We start from the raw sequence: 22,194 nt of genomic DNA, 5'->3' as shown, positions 1-22,194 counted from the left end.
CTGAGTTGGAGAATAATTCAGTTTCTTCCCATTGCCTTCCAACCCCCCATCTTTCCCTTTTTCCTCTTGCACAAATGTTCAAGTATTACACAAATGTTCAAGTATTACACAAATGTTCAAGTATTACACAATAGCTCCGGCTATTGGGCAGTATAGAAATGTAATGAATAAATAAATAAATAAATAAATGTAATAAATAAATAAGTCCCCTGTCCGCTTTCCTCTCATCCACTTACACAGCTGCTACAGCTCTGGTGGTGGGAAGGGGAGAAAGAAGACATGGCAGCCTGCCCCTGCCCCGTAGATCACACTCAAGTAAACATGGGAACTGTAGTTTTCCAAAGGGCTGCTGACATATTCAGTGGACCTTTGGAAACCTACATTTCAGATATACCTGCAGCTGGAATGGGATAGGGGGAAAACTTCCTGTTGCTGCCACCAGAGCCAGAAGCCAAGTAAGCAAGTGGGTTGGGACCTGGAGTCTTGTGAATGGGGGAGGGTCTTGGAATCTCATGATATTATTATTACTATTACTATTATAGTTATTTGTATCCTGCCTTTTGCCCAATACTGGGCCTCAAGGCGGCCTTACAAAATTTAAAAACATATACACCTAGGAAAAGAAAATATACAAAAATTCAAAAAATAAATATATTACAATATTAAAACATTAAACATTTAAAATACATGACCATTTTACAGGTCCTTAACATAGATGGAGGCCCAGATTATTCGCCAAAGGCCTGCCGGAACAAAGACGTTTTTGCCTGCTTCCGAAAGCCCATCAAGGAGGGAGCCAGCCTAGCTTCCCCAGGGAAGAGAGTTCCAAAGCACTGGAGCAGCCACCGAGAAGGCCCTCTCCCATGTTCCCACCAAGCGCGCCTGTGAAGATGGTGGGACTGAAAGAAGGGCTTCCTCAGCAGATCTCAAAGCATGGGCAGGTTCATAAAGGAGAATAGGGTGTTTCAGATAACCTGGACCTGTGCCATATAGGGCTTTATAGGTCATAACCAGCACTTTGAATTGTGCCCAGAAACAGACTGGAGGCCAGTGGAGCTGTTTTAACAGGGGAGTTGTCTGCTCCCTGTAACCAGCCTCGGTCAACAATCTGGCTGCAGCTCTTCGAACCAGCTGGAGTTTCCGAACATTCTTCAAAGGCAGCCCCATGTAGAGCGCGTTACTGTAATCCAATTGGGATGTAACTAAGGGATGTGTCACCGGGGCCAGGTCCATCTCTAGGAACGGGCACAACTGGTGCACTAGCTTTAACTGTGCAAATGCACTTCTGGCCACCGCCAAAACCTGGGCCTCCAGGCTCAGGACTGAATCCAGGAGTACACCCAAGTTGCGGACTTGTGTCTTCAGGGGGAGTGTAACCCCATCCAGCACAAGCTAAATCCCTATTCCCTGATCTGCCTTTCAACTGACCCGGAACACCTCTGTCTGATAGGTATTGAACCCCAATGAGGGTGCAGTGGGATCCATATTGATTTGAATTGGCCTAAAATAAGATGAGATAGTTTCTGGGTTGGGGTTTATCCCAAACCAATCTGAAATGAGCCTGGACGAACTAAAGCCATGTATGAGGGGTCAGCAGGGGAAGCATTCATTTATTTATCACAAATTATTAATAGAACCCTCAGGGTAGTGTACAGGAACCAAACAACAACAACAAAATCCAAACATATACAAGTATACAAATAGGCAATAAATAAATAAATATACAATAAAATACTGCAAAACAGATTGCCGCAGATAATTTCACCTAATAGCACTTTTCCCTTTCTGTAACCAGCCAGAGGAGTTTGGAAGTTACTTTAGCTTTGAGCTTCAGTTGCACCCACCTGAGGAACCTCTTCCTGACTAGGGAAAGTCAACCTGGATTTCTGTGCACAAGACCTGGTGTAAATCCTTCTGCCTGATTTCATATTCAGATCATGATAATGTGCCATTATTATCTTTCAGGGATCCTTATCACACCATTGAAGCAATTGACCCACAGAATTTAAATGTCTTCCAAACAGTGAGAGAGATAACAGGTAACCTACAATTGTTATACTCCAGAAATTGAACTCTTAACTTATTTTGTGTTTTCCTTTCCTTCCTTTTTTTAAATGCATGTATATGCGGTAGTATTTTGGCAAAGAGCATGAGCAAGATATTTTGTCTCAGCCATGAATTCAGTAGGTGGCTTAGGCAAGTTTCTAGTCTCTCAGCCTCAGGTGCCTTGCCTTGGCCCCTTCTTCCTTATAGGGACAATGCCTTAAAGATTTTCCATAATGGTTACAGAGAGGATCATGTGAAGTGGTTTTCATAGAATCATAGAATAGTAGAGTTGGAAGGGGCCTACAAGGCCATCGAGTCCAACCCCCTGCTTAATGCAGGAATCCACCCTACAGCATACTTGACAGATGGTTGTCTAGCTGCCTCTTGAAGGCCTCTAGTGTGGGAGAGCCCACAACCTCCATAGGTCACTGGTTCCATTGTCGTACTGCTCTAATTGTCAGGAAGTTTTTCCTGATGTCCAGCCGGAATCTGACTTCCTGTAACTTGAGCCCGTTATTGCACTCTGGGAGGATTGAGAAGAGATCCTGGCCCTCCTCTGTGTGACAACCTTTTAAGTATTTGAGGAGTGCTATCATGTCTCCCCTCAATCTTCTCTTCTCCAGGCTAAACATGCCCAGTTGTTTCAGTCTGTCTTCATAGGGCTTTGTTTCCAGACCCCTGATCATCGTGGTTGCCCTCCTCTGAACACGCTCCAGCTTGTCTGCATCTGTCTTGAAGTGTGGAGCCCAGAACTGGATGCAATAATCTAGATGAGGCCTAACCAGGGCAGGGGGGATTCTATACGTCGTACTGAGGCTGCTTCCATGCGGCCCCAGTGCGACCCCAAAGCGATCGTGTAACTTGCCTGGAGAAGACACGAAGAAGAGGCGTCCTTGCCACTGCCGCCACCGCCACCCACCTACTTCCTCGCCGGCCGGGATGGAGAGCTCAGCGGAAGAAGGTGGGGTGGAGAGCACTCTCCACCCCGCCTTCTTCCGCCGAGCTCTCTGACCCGGCCAGGTCGGGTGGCGGCGGCAGCGGCGGCGGCAGCAAGGATGCCTCTTCCTCGTGTCTTCTCCAGGCAAGTTACACGATCGCTTTGGGGTCGCACTGGGGCCGCATGGAAGCGGCCTCAGTACAACGTGTGGAATCCCCCCAGAATAGAGAGGAACCAGTACCTCACGCGATTTGTTTTAACTTTGCAAAAATGTAGTAGTAGAAGTTGTAGGAGTAGTAGTCATATGCTTATCATATATGTGGCAAAAGCCTAGGCTGACAACAGAGGTGGGCACATTGTACGAAAGGTGGTCTTGTGAATGATGATGTCATGATTTTCTGGGTAAGCATCTCTGTTAAGCTTCAGACAGTTGCTAAGGGAGCAGTGAGTACCTTCTAGACCCTTCTCAACTGTATTTGCATGTATTTGTTTAACTGATCCTAGTGACACATTGCCAGGCTGCCCTGTCACTCCAGTGCTCGATTGGCAAGAAAGTAGAACTTGAACCCTTTTTTGGGGGGAGCACGTTAATGTTAATTAATGATTATATTAAATGGAATTAAGTTAAAATATGTTTATTAATTTGTTTAGTATGTATTACTATGTATTATGTATTATGGGGTAGTGTTTTATACTGTATTGTTTCTATTGTTTGAAAGTTTAGAAAATGATATATATATATATATATATATATATATATATATATATATATCTCCAAAGATTTGGGTTGGGAGTGGTTAATGTTTCCTTCCTTCACTTACCTCATGTTTTTTGGTAGGGAAATTTTATGAAAATGGCACACAGCATAGAGGTTCTCTGGGCACGGAACTTGCAAAGTTTCAGAAGCATAGGTGCAGGGACTAGGCAGTTAAGATGATTAAAAACAAGTTTAAGGCATTTTTCACAGTAAAACCTGGTAGCATTGGAGAAACGGCCATCTCATAATCCCATCCTTGCCCTTCCCCAAAGCACAGTGACTGGAGAGCCTGACAGTTAGAAGGTGCCCTATGATTAGATGGCGGACCTCTTAGTCACTCAATCATATTCACTCCCTCCGCACCAGCGTATAGAGAAACGAAACAAAGGATGCGGTTTTTAGGCAGACATGCTGTCTGCCTTTCCAAAGTGGAATTGTCAATGAAACATCATGCAGAGTCCAACTTCTTTTCTGGTCATACTTTGCCTCAGGAAACACCACAAATGGTCTGAAGGGGCCTGACTGGGCATGAGCTTGGGTTGGATTTGATGCACATCATTGCTCCTTAGAGTACCCAGGGCTCCTTGATACTCTTCCCCCGCCCTGCCCCCAAATAGCCTCTTCTCCCATCAAGTTGGCCTCTGTGAAGAAACACCGTACAGTGCAGCACCAATGTTTATTTTGCTGCAGGTTTGCAGACTGGCCAGCCAGTATATGCCTCCTGTTCTTAGGGATTGCTTTTGCACAGTCCGATTACAAATATGTTTTCTAAGCTGTGACTGCAGTGAGGATGTTCTCTAACACCTTTGGTTTCCTCCTGTTTAGGGTTCCTGAATATACAATCATGGCCTGAAAACATGACAGACTTCAGTGTGTTTTCTAACCTGGTTACCATAGGTGGAAGAGCATTATACAGGTGGGATATGATTTTTTTTCTCTTAGGAATGTCTGTCACTGGGAAATCAGATTCTGTTTTTGTCTCGGCAGAGTTCTGCAGTATGCCCAACTCCGCTTTCATTTCCAGGCCAAGCTGCAAGCTTTTCCCTAAACTCTGGAAATGTTTTGTATGTTTGTGGGCTGTCGTTTTGTGAGTGTATCAAACTGTAATTTGCGCAAATAGAGTTTTGCATACATTGCAGCAGCAATTTGTGCAAATGTATGCAATTTCTGCAAACTGAAATCTGTGAACTGGCCTGACGCAAGGGAAGGTCTTCAAGCTCCACCTCCAAATGGATTCCTCTGACGTCCCCACTTGGATTATCTGGAGACAGCAAGACACATACAAATGCAAATATAAATCTTTTCTTGACCCAGTATCTACCTGCACTGTAGCCACTAACTTCCCCCACTAGCAGCTTAAACTGTGCTAGTTATTACTTGAATATCAATTTGATATTTTAATGGTTTTTATTTTTGTAGCCACCTTGTGGCACAGACATTTCTTAAATAAAAATAAATAAATGCTGTGGCTACGGCTGAAGTTTGGAGAAATGGAGGGAGGCGCTTGCAGTGAGGACTCAAGGATCGGCCCCCAACAAGGCCATTAGGAGCTGAACCCATTACTGCACTGAAGTTCAGGCCCAGCTCAAATGGGCTCATTGCTGGTCTCCCCAACTCCAGTCTTTCCCAAGAGAACCTACCCTATTAATGAACCTTCAAAGGCTTGAATGATTCTGGGCAAGCTTGGGAATTTCCACGGCTATTTGTATGCATGGAAACAATACTTTACGGTGCTACAAGGCCTAATTCATCGAAGCGGGACCATCTCTGTGAACAAAGTTTTGTTATAACGATGTTATTCTGATATAGGGCAGTAACACTCAAACCACAAGGATATCAAAATAGCTTTCATAGATGACTATTTCAGAAATTTTTACAAATGTACAAAATACAGGCACTGCAACAATATTTAACAAAATCTGCAATATCAACATCCAATATACATAGGTGAACTATTCACATGAAGCGTCTTTTATATAAACAGTAGTCCAGTACTATTTTGCTGTTTCGAGGGCTCTTCTTCAGTATAACGCCACTAAGTTTACAGAAGGAGCCACGGCTACAATAGAAAGAAACCCACCAGGGTTTATCACCATATCATTCTCGTTTCCTCAAGCCGACAGTAATGCTCTTAGTGGTTACTGAGTGTTATTTAGTGTGGTTTGAGTGTTATCACTCTTATTATACTGTTGTTGTTTTCAAACCACAGCCTTCTATTTTCCTTATTCTGATATAGGGCAACATTCCACATTTTCTCAATAAACTCTTAGGAGCAGCAGGGGGACTCCACATTTTTCTGATCTCCCAAAAAATCATTACAAGGCTACTTACTCTCTGTGGAAACGTTGCACATGGTTCATGCAAGGGTTGAATCTGCTTCTTCAGAACCAACAAGGTTGAGTTCAAAAATCTGTTTAGAATTGATTCCACACTGGCCCATTCATTAATAACAACAAAATATTCATATTCCTGATCAGTAATATTTTGGGTTGTGTGATAATAATGATGTTCAATTTTAATCAATTTGGCTTTTTCGCTGAAGAAACACATTTCAGTTCACTCAAGCCCATAATGCTGGGTTTCATCCAATATAATCTGAGTAGGATAGGAAGTGGTTGTGTTGTTCTGTAAACTGTTCCATAAACACTAGTGGAAGAAATTCTGCAATAGAGACACACAGCCTTGTATTTCATGGCAACTCTGTCAGGCCCTCCCCAGATCGGACAGTCTTGAAGTCTACAGTGCTCTGGACGACCATCCTGAAAACTCTCAGCTTAGAACAAATGGTTTGCAAGGGTAACCGAGGACAATGCAGGGTCCGAGTATGCACTACAATTAGACTGGAGGAGGATTTGCATAATACCGTATTTCTTCGATTGTAAGACACCATCGATTGTAAGACGCACACTCTTTTCAGTACCACCAACAGAAAAAAAGCTTTGATTCCAAGAAATAATAAACGCACCTGCGATTCTAAGACGCACCCCGTTTTTAGAGATGTTTATATGGGGGGGAAAGTGTGTCTTAGAATCGAAGAAAAACAGTAGTTTGTGCATGATATGCTGCAACATCTTACCCTAACAGAATTACCACTTTGGATTTGAGCGTGCTTTCCTTGCCAACTCTCTTATGTGAGGATGAAAAACGGCCTTCTGCTAGCAAAAAAGGATTTGAGCCAGCAGGAAGACACCATTGGATACAACCCATTGCTTTGAATATTGTCAATCAGACAGTCGCAATACGTACTAACTCTGTAATTTATTGTTTAGTACTCCAATTTCATAATGAGCTAAGAGCTTTCAACGTTGCAGCTATTTTGTCTTTAGTCGTCGTCATTTGCTGCTCTGGTTTTGATTGATGTTTGTGTCTTAGAAAGTAAAATAATATAAAAATGCCAGGTAGAACGCTGATTTTTTTTTACTGATATTATAAAATATGAAACTTGTAATAGCTTACATGTTCCATTTTTTAAAAAAACACGTTCTGATATGAAGAGGACGAGTTGCTGTAGAGAGAGGAAACACCAAAACAGAAGGCGTGTGAAGCAATAGATCGGTGTAATGTATATCATGGCCCATGGAACAAAAAGTAGTTAATCAGTCAAGAGATTCGACTGGTGTTGTAAACAATGCCCCAAACAGATTATAAATAGCCAGGAAGCCTTGAGATTTGAATTACAATCCTGTGCTTCCTTTTGTGGTATTGGCTTTCATCTAGAACAGCTGGAAAATAATTATCGTCTTTTTAAAAAGATATCAAATAAATCTACAGAGTGCTGGTTTCTCATAAACTAGGTTTTAACTTCACTAACTTTCTACTCTGGAATACTATACAAAGTTATCTACACTTCACACAGCTAAGAATTTTGCTTGATATTAAGAAAATGATTGCCTTCCAAGAAACAAAAAAGGATAATCATAAGCAAAGGAGTAGGAAATCTCCTTGGAATTAATAATTTTATTTCCATTTTAATGTAAATGATATGAATGTAGCTCCAGTGGGATAAAGCCCTCATACATCAAGCAAGACTTCATCCTTTCCACTCATGATAATAGTTCATTTCAGTAGTACTTTGGGTGTTTCACAATTCTTTTTCTTTCTTTCTTTTTCTTTTTTTACTGAAAACAATAATAATTTAGCTGACAGCAGCTCTGGATAATGGTGCAACCACCCTACACCACCCCGTTTCCAACAAAAATTGTGGCTCAGATTGTACAAACTTCTTCCTGATCTTCCTCGTAAGCCTGGTGAGGGAATAGGATGACTCTGTCTGACCCTACCCACTAGACACACCTGTACCACCGCTGAGACTGCCCAAGTGTCTATGCATGGTTATAACATATGAAGAGGACATACACATGTGTGTGTGTGTCTCTATACACACACACACACACACACACACACACACACACACACACACACCAGTGTATGTGTAGGCCTCAATAACACAATTGCTACCCAACCTACAGTTTGGAAATTGACCAGGCAAATTGGGTCTATATACATTGGATTTTACATCTTTGCACCCACCTATGGTTCACCAAAGGTTTGAGAGGTGGGTTGTGCATGCCGAGTAGGCCAGTCAGAAAAGGTGACCTCACTCACTGGGCATTGGCAGAAGATCTGGAGCTGATGGCTTGATCCAGATTTGTATGTCGTTATTTGAGAGCTCTGACACATTTCCCCCCAGACAGACGCCTGTTGCGTAATTCTGTAGTCAAGATTGTTTTCCCCTTGCAATGTCACCCTGACCTCAGAATGGTCCAACAAACGTGCAATCAGACATTGTAGTCCAGGAGTTTAATAGATTTAGCAGATTGTGGGTGCCGTGAAGCCCTAACAATCAAACTGAAGTTCAGACCTTACCAAATTTTATAGTAGTAACATTCAGTGCAGAATGTGGCATAAACTCTGAGTAATATTGTCACAGTTCTTCCCATATGGGCAGTCACCGACTTTTCCACCTCTGCTCAGAATGCACATAATAAAGTCCAAATCAAACTCCCCAATAAAAGCAATCAGTAAAAACAACCAACTGAGAGCAATGACAAATCTTGATAAAATAGTTAAGAGCAGAGACACCACACTGACAACAAAGGTCCGCATAGTTAAAGCAATGATATTCCCCGTAGTAACCTATGGCTGCGAGAGCTGGACCATAAGGAAAGCTGAGCGAAGGAAGATAGATGCTTTTGAACTATGGTGTTGGAGGAAAATTCTGAGAGTGCCTTCGACTGCAAGAAGACCAAACCAGTCCATACTCCAGGAAATAAAGCCAGACTGCTCACTTGAGGGAATGGTATTAAAGGCAAAACTGAAGTACTTTGGCCACATAATGAGAAGACAGGATACCCTGGAGAAGAGGCTGATGCTAGGGAAAGTGGAAGGCAAAAGGAAGAGGGGCCGACCAAGGGCAAGATGGATGGATGATATTTTGGAGGTGACAGACTTGACCTTGGGGGAGCTAGGGGTGGCGACAGCCTACAGAAAGCTCTGGGGTGGGCTGGTCCATGAATTCATGAACAGTTGGAAGCGACTGAATAAACAACAACAAAAGTCTATATAAACAGCAGAAGGAGCTTTTTAAACCCCTGCAGTAGTAAGATTAAAAAAACCCAGAGCAGTCAACGACTAGTGGGGGAGTGAATTCCAAAGCTTGGATGCTACTAATAAAAGGCTCTATATATGTATCCACCCAGAATCCCTCAAAAGGAGCTTGGAGGATTTCAATGTTTGGGGAGGATGTCAATGTTTGCAGAGGTTCATATAAGGCAGGGGTGGGGAATGTGTGGCCCTCCAGATGCTTTTGGACTGCAGTTCCCATCAGCTCTATCCAGCATAACTGATGATGAAGGGTAACACTTTTCATAGGCAGCCTTACATAATGCATTGCAGGTCTAATCTAGATGTGACTGAGGCCGGTATCACAGTAGCCAAGTAGCTCTTCCATTAATGGGTGCAACTGGTTAACAAGTTGAAGGTGGGCCAAAACACTCCAGGCCAAGCCTGCTACTTGGACTTCCATGAGCAATAGTGTCTCCTGGAGCAGTCCCAAGTTGTGAACCTGATCATGGGAAGTGGGGGCAACCCCAACCAGCATAGAGAGAAACATGTAATTTTGGATTAGCTTTGAGGTCCTTCGCCCACATCCAGACTATCAGTGACCCCCAAGGCAATGATTCAGAACCACCACAGCCTCCTAGAAAAATAATGGAAAAGACAGCTATGGCTGAGTATCATTAGCATTTATATGGGCCGAAGAACTGGTTGATAAGATGGGCTACAGCTATGGAAATTATTAGATTTGGGCAACATAATGGGGAGGGCCATTTCAGTCAAGGCCAAGAAATGATAAGGGAGCCAAAGTGAAGCCCTGTATAGCAGTAGAACTGGTTCAAGTCCTCTGCAATGAAGCATTCATAACTGTATGCCTAGTTCGCAGTCAATCCATTGTAACCTTTCTCCACCCAGGTCATACGGAAAATTATATTCCATGTACAATCTGTAGTAATTTCGCTTTTGACGCAGCTCTTCTTGGATCTCACCATGATGGCTGAAAAGATTATTCTCTGTCCTATTGCTCCACACCGTAAATTTCTCCAAAATATCATGTTTCCACACATTCCAATCCAGGGACGATTGTGTGGATTGAAAAAGCTGCTTGTGAATGCCTGCATGAATTGGTCTCATTGTATATTTTACCACTTTGGATAAGTTGGTCGTGCTTAATAATTATGATTTCTCTCCCGAGCGATTACTTAGGTGAAGTATATGCATGGCTTGTCCCCGACATCTGGATTGTTGCTTTTTACTAAACTGCTCCTTCCCTTGGAGCACCTGTGGCTTTGTGCGTTATGTCAGCAGCCTCTCTCTGCGTGCAGCACATAATAATCTGGGTGGGTTAAAGAGTAGAGAGCAGAAGCCTGAATTAGATTAATTCTCCATCCGTTCAGTTTCAGGCCCTACGTAACAGTTGTCACTAAGCAACAAAGGATGCTTCCACAATATGTATGCCTGTGTATAACTATGTGCCTATTTACTATTCTGTTCTTGTTTCTTCTTCCAGTGGTCTTTCTTTGCTTATTCTCAAGCAGCAGGGAATAAGATCTCTACAATTCCAGTCCCTGAAGCATATCAGTGCTGGCAACATCTACATAACAGATAATAGTAACTTGTGCTACTATCACACCATCAACTGGACCAGTCTCTTCAGCACTCCCAACCAAAAGACTGTGATTCACAGAAATAAGAAGGTTGACAACTGCAGTGAGTATTATACTGGAAGTGTGCACTGGAAGAGAGAATGGTGGTATTGAATTTGGTGGAATAGGGACATTTGTCTACTTGTACTGAAATAAACAACACACACACACACTGTTTTTCTAATGGCACCAAAGGAATTTTAATAGAAATAATTCTGTTCTTTTTTAAATTAGGAAACTGATATCTACTACATTGTGAAACAGGAAATAATGTAGAACAATCACATGAATATTAAGTATTAGTGTATAAATTTAGGTCTATACTGAATGATCCTTAATGAACACTTTCAACACTTTTGTGGGGGTGAAGGGTAGGTAAAAAGGGAGGAGAAAAACCCTGGAGGGCTTGAGAAATTCTTAATGCTTTCAAGAGCACTTTCTGGAGGTGGGGGGATTTAAAAATGTACCGTTCAGTGATTCAATGAGTCAGTAGCAAAAGCTTATTTCTTCTTTAACAGCCCCCCCCCTTTAACACAGGTTTTGTCACTGTTCTCAACCCCCACAATGCATCAGAGGAGAAATGCTGCCTTGTAATGTGACATCTGTCCAGGTGCATTGTGGGTTGAGAATGGGCATCACTTTCCCACAGCAGCAAAAGCTGTTTTCAAAAGCTGGGATGGCGCTGGGGAGGATGCTGTTAAAGTCTACTGACTAATAAAAATGTAAGTGCCCCTTCCCTTTCCTGGGAAATGCCACTGAAAGCATAAACAACTTTTCACACATACATACACACACACACACACACACACACACACAGAGAATGTGTAGAAAGGGCTTCCCCACCTTTCACAGGTTGACAATATGGCTGTGATGTTGGGGAGGCACTGCCTGATCAGCCATATACAAATTAATATCAAACATGATAGTCTAGTTAATTTTAGCATGAGCAGAACTTACTGGTGAGATTTAACTTGAGAGAAAAGCAGTCCCTTTTCAAATTACTCTCACGATGGCCCGGCTTTATCAACATCCCATGCTGATAATATTAATGGCCTGTGGTTTTCACCATCACTAAACCTTTCCCAATGTCCCTCTTTGTCCTCTGTTTTCCTCACTCTCATAACCTCTCTTTGATATATCTTTTGTGCCTTTCTGCCACATAAGATGCCATTGGCTAATCTCCTAATGCCACAGATTGACTTGGTTGGCATGAATCGTAGCTAGGCTTGGCACCAGACTTGTGTGGGCCCTTAGTGCACCGCTGTTGATGGGCCGTCCTGGAACTACTGCTCCTACCCTGGAATCATCCATGGCCGGTTAGTGTTGCCACCACCATAACTTAGGCCCTACAGAGTGTGAGTGTGGGTACCAGATACAGCAACAGCCCAGCCACCATTCAGCCCTTTTCCCAGATGGATTTACCCAGCACGATGCCAGCACTGTTGATATCGGTTATATCTCTGTCAATGCAGTGCCAACAGTAACATTATTATTATTATTATTATTATTATTATTATTATTATTATTATTTATTTATTTATTTATATAGCACCATCAATGTACATGGTGTTAACAGCACTGTACCAGATAAGCCCACCTGTAGGGAAGAAATGATTGGCACTGCAGTGCCTCTGGGGGCAGCATCCACTCTGCCCAAGTGGTGGCAGGCCGTGGCGGTGATGCTCGGATGGAATCAGCATGGTAGATGTCCGCCCTAGTGGGGCCCTGCTGGAAGATGTGGGCCCTGGCAACCGCCTACGCATGCTGGGTACTGAGCAGGGGGTCTAGCTGCCACAGCTGTCACTTTTCTGACTGTTTTGAACTCACAACCCCCTTCTGCATTGTCTAAAACCACAGATTTTTCAATGGTCTGGGTTAGTTGAGAGTTTCATCATCATCATCATCATTATTATTATTATTATTATTATTATTATTATTATTATTATTATTTTCACCAGACGTGTCAGGTCTACACTAAGTAGGATATAACACTTTGAAAGCAGTCTGAAAATGGCATATGGAATGTGTCCTGGGCCCCAACAGTTGTCAGTGCGCTTCAATACTATTATAAAGCATTAGTGTAGATCCTGCCGGAGATAAACAAACACTTATTATTATTATTATTTATTTATTTATTTATTTATTTATATAGCACCATCAATGTACATGGTGCTGTACAGAGTAAAACATTAAATAGCGAGACCCTGCCGCATAGGCTTACATTCTAATAAAACCATAATAAAACAATAAGGAGGGGAAGAGAAAGCAAACAGGCACAGGGTAGGGTAAACAGGCACTGGGTAGGGTAAAACTAACAGTATAAAGTCAGAACAAAATCATGCTTCAAGGTGGATTCCTGCGCTGAGCAGGGGGTTGGACTCGATGGCCTTAGAGGCCCCTTCCAAGTCTACTGTTCTATGACCGCCTGCAGCCACCATGAGTTCCACAAGGGAAGAAAGGCAGGATAGAAATGCAATCGGAGAGAAATCATCATGAAGAGAATACTTTTGCAGTGCTTTTTATATAACTGATATAGGGCCCAGTAGCACAACAAGGTGAGGCCTTTTCTGGATGACTCTGCTTTCTCACCTTCAGTGGCTTACCTTCAGTGCCTATATTTCCATTCCTTGTGCTGATGGGCTGTACAATTTTGGACCAGGGAAAGGGGAGCATTGAGACATTTACAATGCAGTCCAATACAGATTGATTTCAAAGTAAACCCTGTTGAGTTTAATAAGACTTTCTCCCAGGTACGTGTGTATAGGATTACAGCCTTAGAATTCCACCCCCAAGGTTCTCAATCCTCCCAGAGTTACCTAGGGAGGTCGTGGGCTCTCCCACACTAGAGGCCTTCAAGAGGCAGCTGGACAACTATCTGTCGGGTATGCTTGAAGGTTGATTCCTGCATTGAGAAGGGAGTTGGACTCGATGGCCTTGTAGGCCCCTTCCAACTCTGCTATTCTATGATTCTATGATTCAAGTTCAAAAGGTGCCTGCTGTCCTTCAAATAAAATGGTTCCAAGTCATTTAGGGCTATAAGGTAATACCAGCCATTTAAATTGGGCCTGGAAGTACATTGGCAACCAGTGCAGTTAGTAGAGAATTAGGCCCCTTCCAACTCTTCTATGATTCTATGAAGGTCCTTGAGAAGTTTTTGGTACACTAAGGCCCTTCATCTATGGTAGTTCAGTGTGGGCTTCTGAAGGACATCTTTTCACAGCACATTCATTGAGCATTTTAGTAAGAGTATTTCCAGATGGAGAGCTCTTAGTCCTACCAAGTAGAAGGCCTTGTGCAGCTATTCCATTTTTTCCTTCTTAAAGGATTGTCTGCAGTAAGAGAAAAGATGGAACAAGTGGTGGGAAAACAATAGAGGATTTTGAGTGAAAGTTGACAGCGTTCAGACCCCCATAAAAGTCCATCAAAGAGTCAGGGTCTGGAAGCACCCTGAATATGGAGTTGCACTTGTTTCTTATCTAAGTGGAAGAGCCGCAAATGCTATGTTAGGAGGGTCTTTCAAACTACATTTCCTAGAAGCCTGTATTAAGAACATCAAAGGAAAAAATGTGGCTTGATGAAGATTCATTTTTACCTTATTGTCAGTGATTTCAAAGAAGCATCTGCAGCTTGCAGAGCCTGACAAAAGCAGCAGGGTATGAAAATATAAAAGAAGGACTTGGCATAGCCATTCCTCTAACACAATTATCTACTGCTAATTGAATCACATTTGTCTCCAAAACTTTAAAACTTTTAAGCCCTAATTGAAGCACAAACACTTCAGTTCTGATATTAAACATTATTCAGGACTAGCATCATAGCCGTAAGTGTATACCTAGACTTTAATTAAAGCAGGCTTTGTACATGAAAAGTTTGAATAAAGCCAATATATTTTATAATTAATTTGAGTCTAGTAGTCACAGATTCACTTGGGAGTGGGGGTTGTCCTCCAGGCCAATATACAAATGGTAAAGCTTGCGTTCTGTTCTGTAACTTCTGTGGTCCCAAAATCTGATGGGACCAGTTTAAGAAATGAGAAAAGATTAAGAGAAGGAAATGTAGCTACTTAGGGACAGAGGAAGCCCTACCAGGAGAAGGCAGGGATTGAACGTGGAACCTTCTGTATGTGGTCTGCCACTAAGCCATGACCCCGGAGATACTTGATTGCCTTGAAGGACCTGGATGTAAAGAGGAATGGGCTGGAGATGCAAGCATTTTAAGCTTCCTGGTACTGAGTCAGGTCAGATGGCCCATCTAGTATACTTCCATCTCCTCTCATTGGTGGTGTCATTCTGGGGTCTTGGACAGGGATTTCCCCCCTGGTTTGCTACATGAGCCTTGTGTGGCGCAGAGTGGTAAGCAGCAGTTACTGCAGCCAAAACTCTCCCAACAGCCTGAGTTCAATCCCAGCGGAAGCTGGTTCTCAGGCAGCTAGCTCAGGTCGACTCAGCCTTCCATCCTTCCGAGGTCGGTAAAATGAGTACCCAACTAGCTGGGGGAAAGGTAACTGCAACTGGGGAAGGCAATGGCAAACCACCCCGCTACAAAGTCTGCCAAGAAAATGTCAGTGAAAGCAGGCGTCCCTCTAAGAGTCCGCAATGACTCAGTGCTTGCACGAGAGGTTCCTTTCCTTTCCTTGCTACAGGACCTCAGCTGAAATTTCTAAAACAGGTTTTTTAAAATTTGTTTTTGAACATATATTATTTTTTGAGCTCCTCTAGAAATGTCAAGGAATTTCAGTCCTCCCCTGGAGAATAGTTTGCGAATGGAGTAGGGAGTTTTGGATGAAACTGTTGCTCTAGTTCTAGTAGTTGTTTAGTACCACTTTAATATTGTTGAAGGAAGAAATGGAGGCAGAATCTCCTACTTCTTCCAGACCTCCCCTTTTAGTCCACTGCTTCTTTCATTCCCCAGTATGAACTGAGCTAAGATGTATTGGGGGGGGGGGACATTTTTTAAAGAGAACTAGCTGTACCCGGAGTAACATACGCCGTTGTAGCATATCTTAAAGTTTATTAATTAAATATCATCGTGGGGGCGCAGGCTGCTTGGAGGCCACTGATACAGCGCCGTCTGGCAGAATTGGGGGGCAGGGAGGTTGGGGGGAGGGGGAGCAGGTGTCCCCCTCTCCCCAGGGTTCCTGTCAGCCTTGGGCTGCCCGCCCAGCTCGCATGAGATTAGGCTGGGGGCTTGGCTCGCAGCAGGTGAGCAGCCTCTCACCTGGCCACCAAGGGCCCCGGCCGTGCCTCCCTCATGCTCTTGACCGTGGTGCCCCCACGTGGAGGGGGAGAGCGAAGAGGCAGAAAGGGGGGTAGGATTACCTTGGAAAGCCCGGAGGAGTCAGGCGAGGGGCTTAGCAACGTGTATCAGCTGATGTTACACGTTGTTACTGTTGCTTAGCAACCTGTATCAGCTGAAGCCTTTAGGGAAACATACCAAAGCGTTTTTTATTTTTAAAGAGAATTTCACCTTGCCCTGGATATTACTCAGCAAGATGGCCCTCCCAATTTTACAGTCCATTTAGCCCTCTTTGAAAGAGACCTTGTGCATGCAGAATGTATGCTCTGCCCCTGAACTATGGACTCCCCCCTTTCCACCACCATCCTACCCTACAATTGTAGCATAGAGCTAGGAAGTAGTGGACCAAAGAGAGCAACAGGGATAAACTTGTAATGCAAGGTAGTAAAGGTTCGTCATCTAGACAGATGTGACCTGATCATGTGAGAAAGATTTATCATCAACTTTTTTTGGGGGGGGGGAAGAGTTCAGTAACACCTATAAAGTGCTTAATTTTCTAACAGACAGGTTCTTTTAACTATAAATCACAAACCATTATCTTGACCTCATTGTTTGAAAGGGAGAAAACCTGACTGATGGGAGATTTCCATCATGAGTGCTATTTAGCATTTAATTGGTGCCAGCCACGTGGTGTATTGTCGAGAACACAGAATCAGAACAGTGCCTAGCCAGAGAAGTCCCCAGTGGTTGCTCCTATTGGCTGAAAGTCTAAAGCTAGCTTTCAGCACTGAGAAGTTCGGAAAGCCTGCCGCCAAGTAGCACAGAAAACTCTTGATTACTTTCTGGGTACAGCTAATAGTCTCTTTGAGCATTCTTTCTTGTCTTACGAATGATCTACATGTGGCTCATTTTTGTGAAATGAAAGTGGAGATCTCAGCTCTGGGCAGAATAAGCAATAGGTCAGAAAAATGTTGCTGCTTCCTCCTCAGTTACTGGGAGTAATAGACTAGCGTGAATAGGGAAGAATTAAACAGTACCTAAGTGCTCTGTAGTGCTTCGCCAGTTCTGTTTTGGGATGCCTCAGCTTCTTCATAAACACCTTCAGTCAATTAAGTTTATAAATCTTTGCGGTCTAATTGACTTTATTCCTGCTTGTTTAATTAACTGGGTAATATTGTTGTGGAACTTTCCTTTAATAAAAGAGACTGACAACCCAAGGCTTTTAATGAAAGATTACTCACAGGTTTATGTCTTATATATGTAGAGAGGCTCCTTATTTTTCTCTCTCTTCATAGAATCATAGAATCATAGAATAGCAGAGTTGGAAGGGGCCTACAAGGCCATCGAGTCCAACTCCCTGCTCAATGCAGGAATCCACCCTAAAGCATCCCTGACAGATGGTTGTCCAGCTGCCTCTTGAAGGCCTCTAGTGTGGGAGAGCCCACAACTTCCCTAGGGAACTGATTTCAATGTCGTACTGCTCTAACAGGCAGGACGTTTTTCCTGATGATCAGCTGGAATCTGGCTTCCTTTAACTTGAGCCCGTTATTCTGTGTCCTGCACTCTGGGAGGATCGAGAAGAGATCCTGGCTCTCCTCTGTGTGACAACCTTTTAAGTATTTGAAGAGTGCTCTCATGTCTCCCCTCAATCTTCTCTTCTCCAGGCTAAACATGCCCAGTTCTTTCAGTCTCTCTTCATAGGGCTTTGTTTCCAGACCCCTGATCAACCTGGTTGCCCTCCTCTTGGTTGTGTGTAGGGAGTTCATTTGCTTGTCAAATGTTCCAGAAGGCTCTTAAAGAACTCTAGCCTTAGAAAAAGTGGCAAGACAGTTTAACGATTTCTCCATATCGCACAAAATGGGGTTGTTTTTTTAAAAAAACCATGTCATCAAGCATCTTTTTGCAGTAAGACTCTAAACAAGATTTCAATAAATCAATTCAATAAATTCATTTATTATTATGCCACCATTCTTCCAAGCAACTTTGGATGGCACACCCTCCCCAACATCCCTGGGATAGCCAGTGGGATGTAGCTGTAAGACTGTTGACGGGGCCTGGGGAGGCCTGGGTGCTAGACCCCACTCGACCAGGAAGGTCGCTGGGGGCTGTCTTCATGGCCCCGAGTTGGTGGCACGTTCCCCCAACCCCCTGCAATTTTGCTTACGCGGGGTGGCGTTGGGTAATCCCGACGCCAAGGAGGGAGAGTGGAGTTTATTGCAGACATCCAGATACTGGAGCCACTGCCCTCTTCCTGGCTTTCCTGGCTTCCATCATCCAATCCCCAGTTGCCTTCTGTCAGGAACACACACACACCGAGATTGGCCACCGTGCGGTGACCTCACTCCTACACAAAAAAAGTCTGGGTAAGTCCCTGTCGTTTTTAGTGCTCAGCTTCATGGAAAAGCCCCCATGGTGGCTGTGAATTGGCATCATATTACTGACATGGTGCAGATTCACAGCCATCGTGGGGCTTTGAGCACGAACAGACAGCCCCTGGGTGACTTGAGAGTCTGTGGCTTGGAGGCAGTCACTGACTCTCAGCCTAACCTACTTCACAGCATTATTGTGAAGATAAAATGGAAAGGAATGGGGTCATGTATGCTGCTTTGGGCTATTTGGAAAGTGGGATATAAATGTAATTAATTATTTAATTAATAGCTAGGGTGAGAGACGACGTGTGTGACCTAAGGTTCCCAATGAATCTTGTGTATGAGTAGGGAATTAAACCGAAGTCTCCCTGTTTTTTTCTAATGCATCCATCGACAAGATCATAATTTCCTAAGGTCGTGGTTTGTTTCTTAAAGTATGATGCCCAAGTCCTCTTCGCCATTGTGAGCGATCCAAAGTGAAATAATTTCTCTGTTTTGGAGATCCATAGTGCTAAACAAGCGCTCCCCCTGCAGGCATTTCCTGGTCACTATGAAATAACTAGGGACGTGTCTATACCTTAGGGTGTAGAGGGAGGGAGGGGGAATAACCCTGGACGTACCTTTTTCTGGGATCGTCCCTGGTCATTTAAACGGAAGTGCAACGTCCCAGAAGGGAAGACGGATGTCGGGATGTTGCTCTTGCCATTTTATGTTTAAAAAAACAGAGGAACAAACATGGAATGGATCCTGTAGGAAAACACTAGGTCTATACTATCCAATCTGTGCTAACAAGACTGTATTGGATATTTTCTAGTGTGGAATATGCTAGACCAGTGGTTCCCAAACTTTTCAGGTAACCGCCCCCTTGGTTCCACAAATTCATGCCCAGTGCCCCCTACCCTACCCTATAAAAATCATTATTCAGAATAGCAGTTTTCAACGACCCACTAAGGAAGATAATAACAATAAAATTCAAAACAGTAACAATTAATTGAATATTTATTCAAAATCCAATTACATTTTTTTAGTTTGTTCAATTAAACACAATTGATGAACTTGATCCAGTGATATCAACTTTTCAAGTCTGATAGTCATTTAGCAAGAATATTAGATATCACATTTAGTAACTAGGGTAGAGGACCTCACTATTCTGTAAATTCTTAATGTGATGGATGGGCTTGATGAAGTGATACCAGTTTCCCAATGTCTGGTTTAAAGTCACTTAACATGAGTCTTAAATCACCACGTTTAGTAATCTGGAGTCGATTTCTTTGCTTGGAGAGAAGTAGGCAGACCAAACCACATTCCACCAAATATGATGTTGGAAATGCAACCAGGAGCTTCTGAATCGCTCTCCATAGTGCAGGATAGCAATTCACTATTAAAAGGGCTCTTCTTAAATGGTCTTAATACATGTGTGGATTCTTCCCCTATATGGCTCGGGACCAAACTACCTTCTCCCATAAAAATGTCCCTGGGTTTTAAGACCTTCTGGAGAGGCGCTTCTCAGTAAAGACCACTTTGAGCGCCCCCCTTCCATCTCTTTGCCTCTTAACACCCCCCTATGCAATCCCACCGCCCCCAAGGGGGCAGTACCGCCCACTTTGGGAACCACTGTGCTAGACAATATGGGGCAGATCAAAATGAAAATAGTCCTTTAATAAATCAGTGTGAGTTATAATAACGTTAAATTCCACCTCAACAATAACCATCTGCCTTAATATCCGATGGTTACATAACATTAAGACTTGTTACACAGTGTAGTACCACGAGTTAAATACGTGTGCAGTTGAACAAAACCTTTACAGTTGTGAATCTAAGTAAAACTTTCATTACTTATAACAAGAGTAGAACACACACATATGAACTGAAAAAGCCGTAACAATTATAACCAAAGAAAACATAGAAGGCTTTCATGAATTATGACTCTGCAATTGTAGACAGGAGAAAACGTAGAAAGCTTCCATTACTTATATCTAGACGGTAATTCCGGATAATATACCGTTTCCAAACTTCATTGGTAATCAAAATTGCAACATTTTCTGAATAGCAGTTGCATCAGGGTTATAGGTCACAGGCGTGTTATAAATTTTAGAGGCACTGGCTCCCGTGGTAGACAAAACGCTGTGGCAGAGAGAAAACAATACATGCTGATAATATTGTAAGACAATTACAGAAAGTTAATTCATAATAGTGGCCAAATGCTGTGGATAGTAAGTACCAAAACAGTAAGTGGCCAAAAAAGAAGAAGCCCCGACCCTGCTCCATCCGATGTCCCTGGACTCCCCCCAGCCTCGCTCTTTCCCTCTGCTGACCTCCGCTACTTGCGGGGAGGAGGGAAGAAGCCTAGATAGGTGCTCACACTGTCTGCGGTCTTCGGGATCATCCTGGGATTGAGGGGAAACCAGGGGGGGGGGGGAAGTGGTCCCAGAAATCCCTGGAAATGGAGGGATCGTTCCTGCCTGCTCTCAGGATCACCTCTGCGTCACTTGGATGCACAGGGATGATCCAGGGACAATGCCCTAGTTGTGCCTCACTCCTCTGGCTGGAAATAATAATAATAATAATAATAATAATAATAATAATAATAATAATAATAATAATAATTTATTTCTTACCCGCCTCTCCAATTGGATCGAGGCGGGGAAAGTATAAAATGCATAAAATACTGATTAAAAACAAGGTATATACTGTTTAAAAATATCCTAAAAGCATCCTACAAACTTACTAAAATATCCTAAAATTCTACTGGATAGGCCTGCCGGAAGAGATCAGTCTTGACAGCGAATGCTAAGAACTGCTGGAACTCAGTATGTGTGGGCACACAGAACGTAATCATATAGGGTTTTCTGTCCAAAGAACCTGGGGTAGATGGTAGGCATGTGTGAGGAATTCAAGTATTAGTCTGAATTAAGTCGTCGTCGTCCCCCAAATTCTAATATTTCACTTGAACTGAATTTGGAATCAGGGTGCTTTGTGAGGAGAGATGCAAGGTAATTGGGGCAGATAAATGGAAACTAGAGTTCCCAAGTGCATTGGCCTTTGTCTGGAGACTAATCGGGTTAGAGATACACAGGCCGTTTCTACACCAGCCTTTCCCCCCGATTTTTGTCCCGGGATCATCCCTGTGCATTCAAATACCACACAGGGGATCCCGGGAGCAGGCAGGGATGATTCCTCCATTTTCCTGGGATAATCCTTAGGTGTAGAAAGGGCCATAGTCTTGTCCCAGTTACTTTGAAAGTATAAGTATTATAGCGCTGTGGGAATTGAGATGGTGCAGTTCATATGAAAATTGTACCCTATGAGGAGCATTGCCAGATCTCTTGAAACACAGACCCTGAGGCCTTAGCTAGACCTACCTGAAAGTCCGGGGCAGAGGAGGGGAGATCTCGCGTTGGGATTAACGCGAGATCTCTGCCCCGTTTACACATAAGGTGCGATGGCCTCAGGAAGAGAGGTGTTGCGCCTGCCATTTTTATTTTTTAAAGAGGACGCAGCTCACGAACGCTCGTGCGCTAAAGTTAAGTCTTTTTAAAAATTTAATTTGGTTTCCCCACTCCCCCCACCCTACCCCAACGGGTGCAGCTCCCGGCTCCGTGCGAGTAATCACGCGGAGCGGGGTCAAGCTGTGGAAACGGGCCACAT

The 22,194-nt window shown here is 43.3% G+C and overlaps 1 protein-coding gene across 1 annotated transcript in view; it reads left to right on the top strand.

Moving 5' to 3' along the window:
- Nucleotides 1-22,194, top strand: part of ERBB4 (erb-b2 receptor tyrosine kinase 4) — a 622,759-nt gene that overhangs the window by 365,709 nt on the left and 234,856 nt on the right. The window contains exons 10-12 of the mRNA XM_063115870.1: nucleotides 1,966-2,039; nucleotides 4,566-4,656; nucleotides 10,807-11,006. Coding sequence (XP_062971940.1) covers nucleotides 1,966-2,039; nucleotides 4,566-4,656; nucleotides 10,807-11,006 — 365 coding nt within the window. The remainder of the gene's footprint in view (nucleotides 1-1,965; nucleotides 2,040-4,565; nucleotides 4,657-10,806; nucleotides 11,007-22,194) is intronic.

The sequence above is a fragment of the Elgaria multicarinata genome, chromosome 2 (assembly GCF_023053635.1).
Source record: "Elgaria multicarinata webbii isolate HBS135686 ecotype San Diego chromosome 2, rElgMul1.1.pri, whole genome shotgun sequence".
Taxonomy (NCBI): Eukaryota; Metazoa; Chordata; class Lepidosauria; order Squamata; family Anguidae; genus Elgaria; species Elgaria multicarinata.
This window is presented reverse-complemented; position numbering and strand designations above follow the sequence as displayed.